At 33.9% G+C, this 14,273-nt stretch overlaps 1 protein-coding gene across 18 annotated transcripts in view; it reads right to left on the minus strand.

The window, feature by feature from the left end:
• Positions 1-14,273, minus strand: part of Adgrl3 (adhesion G protein-coupled receptor L3) — an 877,792-nt gene that overhangs the window by 54,499 nt on the left and 809,020 nt on the right. For all 18 annotated transcript variants that reach the window (XM_008833280.3, XM_008833274.3, XM_029563589.1 and 15 more), the window contains one exon: positions 10,808-10,904. In XM_008833280.3, coding sequence (XP_008831502.1) covers positions 10,808-10,904 — 97 coding nt within the window. The remainder of the gene's footprint in view (positions 1-10,807; positions 10,905-14,273) is intronic.

Below are 14,273 nucleotides of genomic sequence, written 5' to 3' on the forward strand. Positions count from 1 at the left end.
TAAAATGTTTTGCTCCCTACTTTTCCTTTTCTCTATGACAAAATTATAACTCTTTCCTAATCCTAACCTGTCTACAGAAAGAAGTTTGACCAATGGCCATGTCAATTTTGTGGGGCTACTTCATGGCAATAGAGATGACCTTATATTCAAGACCAAGTCATTTTTTGAGAAAAAAAAAAAAAACTAATGCAATCTGCCTGACTCCGTTAAAATTATGTAAAATAACTTTCAAAACATAATTTCATAGTTTAATGTTTTGCTTCAATTACAAAGTGTCAAAGAAGCAATATTTTGTGGAAAGTCAAGAGCTCTTTTGTCATTTTTTTCCTCAAATCATAAACTGAAGAGGTGACATCCTGATTTATCACACTGTTCACTTTTAATAGCCAACAAGTTTGCTATTAAATTTTAATCAACCTGCCTATTTAATTTCATTCAAATGGTTTGGAGATACTTCAGCTTCTTTTAATAGCTAATCCATTCACTTGGAATTTTTTAATATGGATTTCAATAGCACATTTTCTGCAAAATACAGATTGGTTTATTGTAGTTCGATATAAAATGAAGTACTCTGAATGCTGAGGTGTTGCCTCTCCTATAATGTATCCATTCAGAGCTTTTGGTTGGAACAGAAGGAATCACCCGTTCCAGCCCCCTTATTTTGTATGAACTGGTGTCTGTCCAGACCAGTGAGTTTTTGTGTAACTAATACTTAGAAGTCAAATTTCAGGGTCAGAAGGTGTGCACATCTTCAAATTATAGTGCTGCTACATTGCTGTCAAATGTGGGCTTATCATTTCACATTCCCTTGGGTAGTATAGTGCCATCGAGTTCTTGCTGGGACTTGGTATTGTCGGGCATGAGCTTTGTCACTTCCTGCACTCTGCAATCTTTATCTCTAGGTAAGAGTTTGTTTTATGAAGTGTCTGCTGTTTTCTGCTCATCTATACCTAGATTGTTGAATTTTATTTAATGATTTGTGGATAACCGTTATGTAGTCTGTGCACTTACTTTTTTATATGTTATTTACATCTTTTTTTTTTCCCAATGTCTAATATGGTTGGCTTTTAAATTACACTACAACCTTATTTTCTGATTTTTATACTTAAAGATCATTATTTTTTTTTCAAAAATTACTTTCTAACTCTCAATCTAAATTAAGCTTTCTTAAGATTTTTAATTACATTTTTTATTTGATATTTCCCCATGCTATTAGATGCAATGGTCTTGACATTGCAGATAAAGGTACTGATGCCATTAAGTATTCAGTGCTTTTTAAAATCAAATTAGTAGAAAAAAATGATGCTTAAAATCTGATGACTTTAAGCTAACAGTGATGCACTGAAGTTGAGATTTCTTGATGAAACTTGCTTTGCAACAGAGGAAGTAGTTACTCTGTTGAAGTGAGGAACCTAAGTTAATTATTAATTTCTTCTCTCTCCTTGTGTTTTGTTTCAGTTAATTTCACTTCTATTGAGATGGGGTCTTACTGTGTACTCCGGACTGGCCTCAAACTCATGATTCTCTTGCTTCAGCCACTTTGGCGCTGAGATTATAAGTGTGTGCTACCATGAGCAGTCAGTCATTCATTTCTAAACCTCATTTTTGTGTCAAAGCATATAATTATATGTTCTATTAACCTGGGAACTTAGAATTAGGGTCTAGTACTCACAAAAAACTGTACTGAATCTGATGATAACAGGCCAATATTTCTTAACCATGGACAAAATATCAACAAGTCAGAGTTCTTTTACAATAAATCAAAGACATTTAGTGAAAATATTTAGCTCCATCATTCACACATTTGGACTTAATTCTTTTCTCTTAATCAAATTCTTGAAACTCTGTAAATGGCATGTAGTTAATCTCACAGATTTGCCTCTAAATTACACATTGCATGGGCTTTTTGCACAGAAAAACTTCAGAACCAATGAGACTATGACTGCTGAATTATTTACCAAATAATAATTTACCAATAATTTATGGAAGCCCAAAATATGACTAATTCTAGCATTTTTAAGATTATGCAGATGATGTAAAATCCCTTCCAAAGGTCCATTCTGAATAAAATATGAACTATAAGACTGATACCAATGTATTAAAATTCTGACTGGGGCTGGAGAGATGGCTCAGTGGTTAAGAGCACCAGCTGCTCTTACAGAGGACCTGGATTCAGTTTTCAGCACTCACATGGTGGCTAACAACCATCTGTAACTCCAGTTCCAGAGAATCCAACACCCTCTTCTGACTTCCACAGACATTGCATGACACGTACATGCAGGCAACACATTCATATATATAAAATAAAAATAATAAATATTTTTTAAAACCATGTCTGAAAAGAATCTCATGCTTTCTCTCATATGTGGATCCCAGCTTTTAGTGCATTTATGTAAATATGTGTAGTGTAGGTACAGACTATCAAACTAGAAAGCAGACCACAGGTATTGGAGAAGGTGAGGGGCAAATACATGTGACATGAAGACAGAAAGGAGGTTACTGGGCTTGAGAGGGCACAGTAGGAGGCAGGAAAGGGGGTGATGAGGAGGGAGGGGAAATAACTAAAACAAATTTTCTTTGGAAATGCCATAATGAAACCTAAAACTATGTCCGAGACATGACTTCCTGGGGTTACCGATTATTCTCTATGGTGGTAACACTCAGTAACGTGTTACAGAGTAACCATGTTCCTTAGAGTGATAAGTTATGAAGAAAACAAGATGAAAATCCTGAGCACCGATCACCTATATAGTTGGTATACAGTATACACAAGACTGAGCTAATGAAGTGTAAACCTTTGTTTACAATGTAATTCATTTTATTTTGCCTGGATACAACACAATTATTGGTGATAGCAATTTGTGCATTTTTTTCAGATTAGATATTTTTCTAAGTATATGTCACTTTTACATATTAATTTTAATGGAATAGAATTAACTCCTATTTACTTCAAAGTTACATGTACTTTAATATTAGGCAATGATAGCTAAAGATAACTGCAAATAAATTCTTGAAAAATACTTATTTATTTTAATCTTTAACAAGAGCATGCAAAGCTGTCATTCTCTAGAAAGACTGAATATTTTGTTATCATGAATATGACCTGAGGTCAGAGAAGCTTTGCTTGGAATCTACATTTTGCCCTCATTAACAACATGATTTTGTATAATCTAATTATTTTAATTATCAAGAAAGGAAGTTTGGACTAAGTATAAGGAATAATGAGCCATGTTTGATGTATAAATAAAAGCTACCTGTGGCAAAGGAGAAATTTCAAATTCATTAGAACTTGTTATGGCCAATCTTGAGTGTCAGCTTGATTGTATAAAGAAATGCCCAGAACACTGACACAGCACACCTCTGCATGTGTCTATGGGGAGAATTCCAAAGATGAGATGTTCAAGAGGGCTCTGAGCTTATCAACTGTTTAATCCACTGATGGATTCAAACTTTGAATAGACTCTTGAGCAGTGGTGGAACTGTGCTGGTTAGAGGAAGTCAGTCACTAAGGGCCTGCTTTGCTCTGGTTTTTTTCCTCTCCTCTTTGTTTCCTATCTGTTATGAGGTGAATAGCATTCCTTTATCACACTCCCTTTCCTGATGTCATGAGCCTAAAAGCAATGGACTCAGTTCACTATGTATGTATTATAACCTCTGAAACCCATGAACCAAAATAAATCTCAGTTGTTTATCTTGGATATTTTGTTACAACAATGAAAATCTCACAGAACTTCAAAGAGGCTTATTGTTTTTTCTTTTGTTTTTAAGAAAGGAATGCAGTGTTTCCTATGTTACTCTATAAAGATAATTTTAAAAAAACAATGCCTTTAACAAATTAATGTAGCAACATTTCAAAGCTAGTGGAAATGGTCCCCAGGACTTATGTCTTCATTTTATCAAAGAATCTAACTGTAGCTTGGTTTTAGTACAGGAAAGTAAAATATAATGCAGTAAGCTAATATACCATAAAAATGAGTATTCTTCATTGATAAAGAAATTTTGTGAGGAGATCTATGAAAGCTTTAAGTAAACATTGAAATAATTATAACAAATACAAACTATGTTTGTTGCTGTACAATTTTCTGAGACTAGATTATCTGAAGGAGTTATAGGACAAGTCAAAGTTGAAAGCCTAAGAATGAGCTGCTGACTGAAAATTTAAAAGTGCTCCTTCAGGTCCACCAGTGATTTAAAGCTAGCACCTTTATCCCAATTGACTGAAAATCAATGTCCGATATATTTCCTTCTGCCAGTAAAATTGGAGTAGATGGAGAATTCATTCTGAGCATTGTGTAGTTTCTTGAGATGGGAATCACAATACCATCAATATCACGATCATCTATTTGACTTAGTACCTAATTTTTAAAACCTGTACTTATACTGTATTTGGTCATAAAACTTGTTTCCTAACACAGAATTCTTTCCTATTGCATCTTTTTTATGTTTTTATTGATTGTATATACAAGGAAGAAAAAAAATAACAGAGAAAGTACTCATCCATAAAGCAGGGGTATAAAGGACAAAAATACTAAATGTAAATAAATATAATGATGGATTTCAAAAGAAAGCTTAGTCATACAATGGAATACTTCCTTTACTCTATTATAGTGCTTGTTCATGACAAGTAGAGTCTGTGATACCTGCTGCTCTGATTTACATAGAATAACCAGATCGTTAAGTGTTTTTGCAAATTTTATAAGTAAATGTCAGATTATATTATATTAGGAGCTGGTTCATATTTACAATGAATGATTTTATATTTCTTCAGAACACCAAGGCTTTGGGGCAATACGGCTAGTTTTATGCATATAAATCAAACCATATTTACTGGTATTAATAAAGCGCACTGAATGCGTATGCATGTTTTACCCTAGTAGCTTTAATTTATATAAATCATTAATCGCAGTCAAACACCCCTTATATTTCTTCATTTGCATTCACTTTAAAAGCATAAAAACAAAATATGTTTAGAAGCCTGAATATTAATGAAGTAGCAGGTGATTTATTGTGAAGTTTCTTCTGCTTCAGTGACCAACCTCATGGGAAAGACAATACAGGCTTTGAGAAGACATGAGTTAAAAACAGGTCTAGTCACATCCCTGCTCTGCTGTCGACGTTATTCAGCATGGCTGTCTGAATTGAATTAGTATTCTGTAAGCTTCTGTAGGGTAGTATAGGACTTGGAGGTTAACAGGAGGCAGTACTTGCTTATATCATGACATAAGGAAGAAAGAAAGAAATACGTTATTTTTCTTTTGTTGAATATAGATTCAAATCAATAGTGGAAAGTAAGAATAGGCAGATACACTTCATATTTAGAAGAGAAAACTCCGTTTTATTCATTTATTTATTCATTTTTAGCTTATTTGTTAACATCAAGGATAGTGATATCTTAGATGAATGATCATTATTTGTTTTACATGGCATTTATGAAAACACTAATTCCTCCCACCAGTTTTGAAAAGCAAAAGGAAAGGAAATCTTCAGAAGGGAACAGTGAATTTTATGTCTGGTTTCTTGGGAGCACTGGCAAGAATAAATTTCATTGGTTAGAAAATGGAAGGTTCCAGGCTGGAGAGATGGTTCAGCAGTTAAGAACACTGGTTGTTCTTGAGGAAGACCCAGTTTCGAATCCCAGCACCCACATGGAGCTAACAGCTGTCCATAACTCCAGTTCCAGGGGATCCGATGGCCTCTTCTGTCCTCTGCAGGCATTGCACAACATGGGTGCACTTACCTACGTGCAGGCAATACATTCATACACATAAAATAAAATAAAAATAATAAATAAATATAAAAAAGAAATGGACGGTTCCATTTATAGCCTTATTCCATAGACACTGAAAGATTAAAGCCTTTACTAGAAGTCACTAAATAAAACTGGGTCCATTCTTAAAACTACGATGTGAAGCTATACAATAAAATCAGGTCTGCTGTGTGCAAATGTTTACTTGATGGCACATTTTCCTCCATTGCACTAGCAATGCTAAGTAGCAGGTCAGGCTAGCCATTAGCAAATAGTTATGCTGGTAGCTGAAAGCCAAAATTTACCCTTCAAAACCTAGGAAAATCTATAGAGTATCATCGGTCATCCTAATTTTACTGACTACAGAAATGTACTGGGAATATTTGTGCCGGTTAAAACAGTTCTGAACCCTGAAAAGAAAATCTATCAGCATTAATAAGTGTCAATATATGTAAAATCCAATCTTCTGACATAGAACAATTTAATGTGGCTTAAATAACTACTGTCTTTCTGGTTAGAGCTCCATACATAAAATTTAGATCATAATAACTTGTGTGATGAGTTGGCAAAGCAGAGAACAGAAAGTAATAGAGAAATAAGAACCTATGATGCTAGCCATACCAATGGTCCAGAAGAAGAATGTCTTTTTCTGAACTCAGAAGCATGCTTTTGAAATAACTGAAAGTTAGGATTAGGGTTCAGGCACCCAACTTCTTGAAATTTGCTGAAAGATGTGCTGGAGGAACTAGCTTGCAAACCTAGGTTGTAAAAAAAAATTCTGACCTCCATCTAATTAATTAAACAAAAGGATAACTGTAAATGTAATTTTACTTAGTAAAGTATTATTTTAGAAAATATCTTAATTTCTTTTTAGATATGAAAAATGGAAATGTTTAATGATTATTGAACTGTTAGAGAAATTTCTTTGCAAATTCTTCATTTTTGGATTAAACTCAAGTTTCAGTTACTGTTAATCTCACTTGTTTAAGGTCAGTTTTGCTCATAGAGATGATGTGTAAGAGGTATGGGAGAAAAAGGGAACTATACCTCCACCCACAAGTACCAGGATATTGGAGCTAATAGAAATTTGATTTGGATTTTCTATTAACCTGGGAGGAATTGGGAATTGAGTGCCATCATAACCTTCAAACAAAATACTAAATGTTTAATTAAACCAGTGAATAAATTCTCCTGAAGACAAGCTTCTGAAGACTTTGGCTTGATTCAGAGTTGAACTTGCTGAAACTCTACGTTCACCGTACAGCTAACCTAGAGCTCCCTCTCCCTGCATATAGAGTGGCAGCAGAAATGTTAGGTTGGTAGTGGAGCTGCCTGCAAGAACTTCTGAGTTTTCCTGAGGGTGTAACACTGTACTAAACATACAGGAAGGGGAAAAATCTTTGAAAATGTTTAGGAAATATTTGGGGAAACAATTTCATAATTAAATACAGACTTAATGTAACATTTTAAAAAGTGAACAATCAACAGACTGTAAGAGAATAAGTAAGACAGTACAATTGTTGAAAATTGCCAATAAATCTGCCATAATACCAAGGAATAAAGTTAAAATAGCAATCAAATTTATTATACTTGGAAAGCTATAATGATAATCTAACATATATATGATATTTATGATGCAACAAATTAGGGAAATATGTGGGATAGTATTTTAAAATTAGAAATATTTCTGTCTTTCATGACATATCTTCAGTCTTAATGGATCCTAAGATAGTAATGACTGTGTGGAAGAACAGATGAAAAGAAAAAATTTAAAATAATACTTTTTTGATATATTGGGCAACAATATGAAAAAGGAAATCTAAAAAAATAGTTTCTTAAATGATAGTTTGTAGTTTTCAAAGTTCAGCACTCTTTTTTAAGAATTTTTATTTAATTTTTATTTAATTCAATTTAATTTTGTTTTATTTTATTTTATTTTATTTTATGTGTATGTGTATGTGTGTACTGCCTGCATGTAGGTAAGTGCATCCATGTCATGCAATGCCTGTGGAAGATAGAAGAGGCTGTCAGATCCCCTGGAACTGGGGTTACAGACAGTTGTTAGCTACCATGTGGGTGCTGGGATTCAAACCCGAGTCTTCTGCAAGAACAGTCAGTGTTCTTAATTCCTGAGCCATCTCTCCAGCCCCCAAAGTTCAGCACTCTTAAAGTAAAAAAAGAGATTTAACATATCTCACCTAGAAAGAAAATGGAATTAGAATTTCAAAAATTTCTAGCTGAACCTAAGAATGAATGAATGGTTAGAATGCATGAAGATGCAAAGATGTAGTGCCTAAGATATTTATTTTAATAATAGAGGATGCAATCATTTGAGTACACAGATGTGAGTAATTATGTTGCTGAGGTGACTGAAGTGTTTATCTTGAAAGATGAATCTTGGATGTCACCTACCTAAATATGTTACACACGCCTGAATGCAGGGAAGATAGGATCCTGGGGAATAAGACAGATTAAAGAAGGAGGTTAAAGACTCTCTTCAGTGGCAGAATATGAAGAAATAAAATTTTAAAGTACTCCAATCATCTGAGATTTAAAAAAAAAAAAAATGAGATGAATTGGGAAGAGACTCCAGAAGCCCCACATCTAGCTTAGTTGAGGACCTACTTGCAGTTGATAGCTGCTGGGGGAGGGGACGGCATTTTTCATTAGGAGTGTGACCACTGGAAGATGGTTCATGCCCCAAGTAGATGATCCGATGTCCATGCCCATATGGGCAGCACTAATTGAACTCGGTGGATTAAAAAAAATAATTATAAAAAGAAGATATAAATTTTGGGGGAAGATATGATGGGGAGGGGTTCTGGGGGTAGCCTGAAGGGGTGGAATGAGGGGTAGATATGCTCAAGATAAATTGCATACAAATATGAAATTTTACAAGAATAAATTAAAGGAGAAAATGAGATGAAATTAAAACTTAGAGTTTCTGACTTGGGACTCAGCAGTGAGAGCAGGGCTATGAACAGAGGAAATGAAGACGTGCTCTGTGACTTCTACCACCATCCGTGTTGCCACATTAAAGAAGGACTGTATAGCCCAAAGAAAAAGGTCACTACCTGAACACATGTGAAATCACACATTCTTTCTCCTCTTCCTCCAACTCATCACTCAAATAATTATGTCATGTCATAAACTTTCATACCCTTCAATTTCATTAAGTATCTTCCAAAAGGTAAAACTCTTAATGAATGAACTGACAAATATCAGTCAGTATAAAAAAATAATAACCATTCCCTTTATATTTATTTCAATTTAGCCCATCATCCTCCTAGCACTATATTCCAAGCTGATGAAATTTGGGGAAAGGAATTAATGGGAAAGAACTAAATAAAACATTATATAATGTGTGGACGTTAAAGTCACCAAAAAACCCACATCAAGCAGTTTTTACTAAACTTTATAGCACACTGTCTTTACAAAAATATGACCAGAGTATTAGATAAAAACAAATGTATATATTGTATCCATCCTCATATAATAGGGCAATAAACTGGTGCATCATTAAAGTCCTATTATTTCCCTCTTTCTTTAAACACCAGCTATTCTATAGCTGCTGGGATCATTAGATGCAAGATGCTTCTAACAGGATTTTATTGATAAGACTAGTCTTTTTTTTTTCTAGAGATGAACTGTAAAATCTCCATGAATGAAATTATTTAAATACTAAAGAACATTAGTCACTTGGGAAGCAAAGTAGTATCAAGGCCACTGAGGTGTGAGTGATGATTTGGAGAGTAAAGTAGAAAAAAATACTGACATTTACATAAATTTTCATGAAAATGAAATTGAAGAGCAGAATACTTGGGAAAGACTGTCTAAATGAGTACAATCTAGCAAATAAAAAGTAACAATGAAAGAAATAAGAATGTGAATATTCTGTTTTAATGCATTGTCTTGTATTTGGGTGAGTACTTTCACTCACAATTTTTACTTCACCAAAGTAATACAGATAATTTAAAAACATCACTAAATTTAAGTTACTATATCACTGCCCAAAATAAAGCAAAACTCAAAAAGGTGAACCAGGGTCACTGTATCCAATTTTTGGGATAATATTTATCCTAGTTTCTTATTTATAAATATATAAATATGATGCCATTTACAATAAAGATCAAGAGCTCTAGTGTTTGAATCTTTCTTAATCATCAAGCAGAATTACTGTATGATTTGTTTCTAAACAGCACTACAAAAAGCTGACAGACACAGGCTGAAAACAGACTGATCAATGAGTTTAAGGGTAAGACAAGAATAACAATGCTGGTCATAAAAATATTTACATTCATGCAAATGACTGTTTCACAGATAAACTATATTGTAAATGTTTCCCAACACACAACACACAGTGCATACACATACATATATACCTACATATACACACACATACATACACATACACACACACACACACACACACACACACACACACACACACCACACACAAAACAGCAGATTCATTTCAAACTCTGAATTATATCAAGGGAGCATCTTAGTCATAAGTGTACATGTACTACTCCCCATCAACAAAACGTGTTAACATTAAAGTATTTTCACTCCTAGATCTTTAAATATCCAAGATTATCTGGACACCCCTTTGATATTATAGATAGATCTGATTTTTCCCTTACTTGCCTTAACTATGTATTAGGCAGTGTATTTTTATGTCCACAAAACTGATGAAATCCCTTGCTATCTGGGAAAATATGAAACTCTATGAAGCTTAGCACAGTATCTAGCCACATAATTGCCCATTTTCACTGCTTCCAGTGAGGCCTGATATCTCACCAGTTCAGAGCAGTGGCAGATGATTAAGAAAATAAGTTTTTCATTTTCTAATTTCTTTCAGAAAAGATTTCCTGAAAATGCAAGATTAAAAAAAAATCTATGAATAATGGAACACAGTGCTGCTTTCAACCAGGTTTCAAACTCTTATGATATTCCTAGCATGTGGAACAGGGGTCAGAACATGCATATGAAGCAATGCATTTAAGAAACTTCTTAAAGTCTTCAGAAAAGTTATAAATATGAAACATCGTTCCTAACTACCTCTGTTGAGTGATGCTGAGCTGTTTATATCTCCAGTAATGAACGACGACTCTGACTGCTTTCTAACGGTGTCATTCCACATTCTCCGGATCCGGCTCTGAACAGGGAGGCAGAAAAAAGAAACAAAGTTACAAGACAGTGAGTTTTCACAAATTATTCTTTTACTACCTTTCCCAGCTCTATGAGACCTTTGCTTCTAGCATTTGGCAAATAACGTTTCTACATGCTTCATGCATGCAGTACAGTGGCATGACAACACCAGATATAAAATTAACGATGCTATTTGTCATTAGGCATTTGCATAAATGCCTACATCTTAAGCAAAACTATGAAAATGAATACAGGTACAGTCTTCTGTCAATGTAAATATGTTAAAGATTTAGAAACGTATGCTCTGGAATGTTTTAGTTTTCCAAAAGTAAAACAGAATCTTTTAAGAGAACATGGTAAGAAATGACATAGAATATTAAAATGTTACTAAAATTATTATCGTGACTTTTCTTTCTTTCAAGGCGTTAAAAGTAGACAATTGAGCTGCATTCACTGCTTCAAAACAGAAAGTGTTACAGACATGTGGAATTTCTTCCATTATTATTTTATTTCTAAATTCCAATTTCTAAGTGTCAGATCATCCAACAAAGCAACACTGAGGGGGGACTTTTTTTCTCTTTTACTGGGCTTTGTTATTTTATTGGGTTAGAGATAAAAAATATTAATCTCCTGAGGGGGAAACAATGTATTTCCAGATGCTCTTTCAAAACTGAAATAACAAGAAACGTGACTGCTGTTGATAGTGAACCCAAACTCACAAGTTGGTTTTGTTCCAAATATATTTGAATAGTAAGAGTAGATCGTCTTAGAATACTAAATAATTGTTTTATGCCTTGAAATATGTTTAGAAGCATTCAGAAATGTTGGTATATAACCCCTTTATCTAGGTTGGAGTGTAAACACACATACACATGCTCAGACAACAAAACTCATAAGCAACAAGAGTAAAAAATTAGGCTATGTCTTAGAATATAGAGGCAAAAGAGGCAAATAACAGGATCTCCATAAAAAAATAAATAAATAAATAAGTAAAGAGATCCTACTTTACAGAAACAGTAAGAGAGGCCGACCAAAGAACAATTTTTTTTTTTTGAGAAAAGACAATGAAAGTAAGTCAAGAAAATGATAAAACAAAATACAGGAGGTTTTGGTGAGAGACAAGTAGAGGGAGATGTCATATAAGGATGAAGACATGTTGAGCGTGTTCTGTTCCCCAACTTGAATGCTAAGTTGGCAGGTACTTGCTCCATTAATATGCTTTACAATTTCATATATGTTACACACATTATTTTTATTTTTAAAGTACTATATTATAAAAATTAAATGCATGTAAATGTCAATAAAAAAATAATGAATGATAAATAACAGAACCATCACAAGTAGGTCAAAGTGGGGAAAAAAACGAGCTCTGTAGTATTAAATTTTCCTGTACATATTCCCATTATTTTACATTTGTAAGGCCTCCAGTATCATCATTTTTTCAGTGGTTAGTATCAGGAAGTAAGTAAAGAGGACCAGCAGTTTAAAAGGATGCCAATTGTGCCCCTCCAAAATCTATCCAAAATCTATCCAGTTGCTACATGATACTTATTACACATAAATAATATTGTGACTTCTTGTCACTTCTTTTTCTAAGCCATCCCATTGGCTTTCCATAATAATCAAAATAAATTCTAAAGGTACATAGTACTATACAACCTTAGGGATCTCTCTTTTTTTTTCCTGTTAATTCAACTCCCAATCTTTCTCAAAACACTGTACTCTCGAAACCTCTCAAGAACTTCCGTAACATGCTAATTCTCTTGGCCTCAAGGGTCTGATACTCAGTTTTTTCTTTCACCTGGAATTTTTTCCCCTGTAATTCTTTCTCTCATTTGTAAAATTGGTCAAATTTTGGCTGAAATATCAGTCTCAAAAAAACAACCTTTCTCAGTACATGGAATCAACTGGGGACTTTACAGAACTATTTTGCTTCTCGACCAGCTTTCATAATTTGTCTCTCAATACTAGAATGGACGTTCTAGAATAAAAGAGAAGTTAGCTTTTAATCATTTTATCCAAAGAGCTCAGAGGACTGGTGGCATTGCTCAGGAATCAATCACCATTTTGATATAAAAAGTAAAATGCATAGAAACGATTAATTTATGGGTTCTCTCATGTAGAATTTGTATCCGTACACCACAACTTTTTCACTAAGAACAGGTGACTATTTTAACATAGTCTTATGAAAGATAGCTTTTTAACCACACAGACAGGATTTAAGTGCCTATCACTTACATAGTGTTTTATTGTTATAGTTAATAGCAATTAGTTTTATATGAAGTACATGAAAATGATGTAGAATTATAGTATTGTGAACTGTAAACGGGAAGGAAAGCATACATCTGAAATATATGTGATATTCTCCTTTGTAATACTGGCACTAGTTACTTGCAGCAGCTACCAACTTACTGAGCACCTACAATGTGTGTTTTGCATACATTAGCTCAATCATCAGGACAGCCCAAGAAGCAAGAAACACTACTGCCATTAAACAGGGAAAAGCTGATTCACTCAGTTTTAAATCCTGTTCTGGCTATGAGAGGAGGCAAACACCTGTAATCCAAGGTTTTGGGAAACTGGGAAATGAGATCTCAATTTGGGGTCAGACGAGGCTACATAATGAGACCATCTAAAAATAAACAAATAAAATGAAAGAAAAAAGAACAATAACAAAAAACCCTTGTTCAGTATCACAGCTGGTTTATGGAAAGGCCCGGAGTCAAATCATAATATGATCTTTGGTGACGTTTGTCATTATTTTATTGAACTGCTTTGCCTAATCTCATTTTTCAAAAGTACTGATTAACATCACATAAGTCTGTTGTAACTTAATAGCTGAAATTCCCAAGCATTATAATCTCATTGATGATATTTATCAATAAAAGAACTACAGGAAGATAGTAAATGACTTGGTGTGGGAAGACGTCTTCTTTCATAAAACATACAAAAGAGAATTGTGGGAATAACTTTTGCACAAATGCCTTTTACCTAAGCTTGCAATAAAGAATTTCTTACATTTGAGATCATTTAACATGGTTTTAGCTTCTTTATAATGTAAACAAGCTTACTAGGCCTTGTAAGCTAAACATATCACCTAATCCCTCATGACCATTCCTTGCCCTTGACCCAGAATAGTGTGTGTGTGCGCGTGTGTGTGCATGTGCGTGAGTGTGTGTGTGTGTGTGTGTGTGTGTGTGTGTCTGTGGTGTTTATCAAGCAAACTTTGTAAGCAGAAAATATTCATTGGGAGCAATGAGAATTACTCCATTTGTGTGGTAAACAATACGTGGGATTAGAGTGATTATATTTAAATTTTTTATTTATTATTTTATTTCATGTGTATGAATGTATTGCTTGCATGCATGTAAGTTCA

Source organism: Nannospalax galili, unplaced genomic scaffold (assembly GCF_000622305.1).
Source record: "Nannospalax galili isolate Female #2095 unplaced genomic scaffold, S.galili_v1.0 scaffold433, whole genome shotgun sequence".
NCBI classification, from domain to species: Eukaryota; Metazoa; Chordata; class Mammalia; order Rodentia; family Spalacidae; genus Nannospalax; species Nannospalax galili.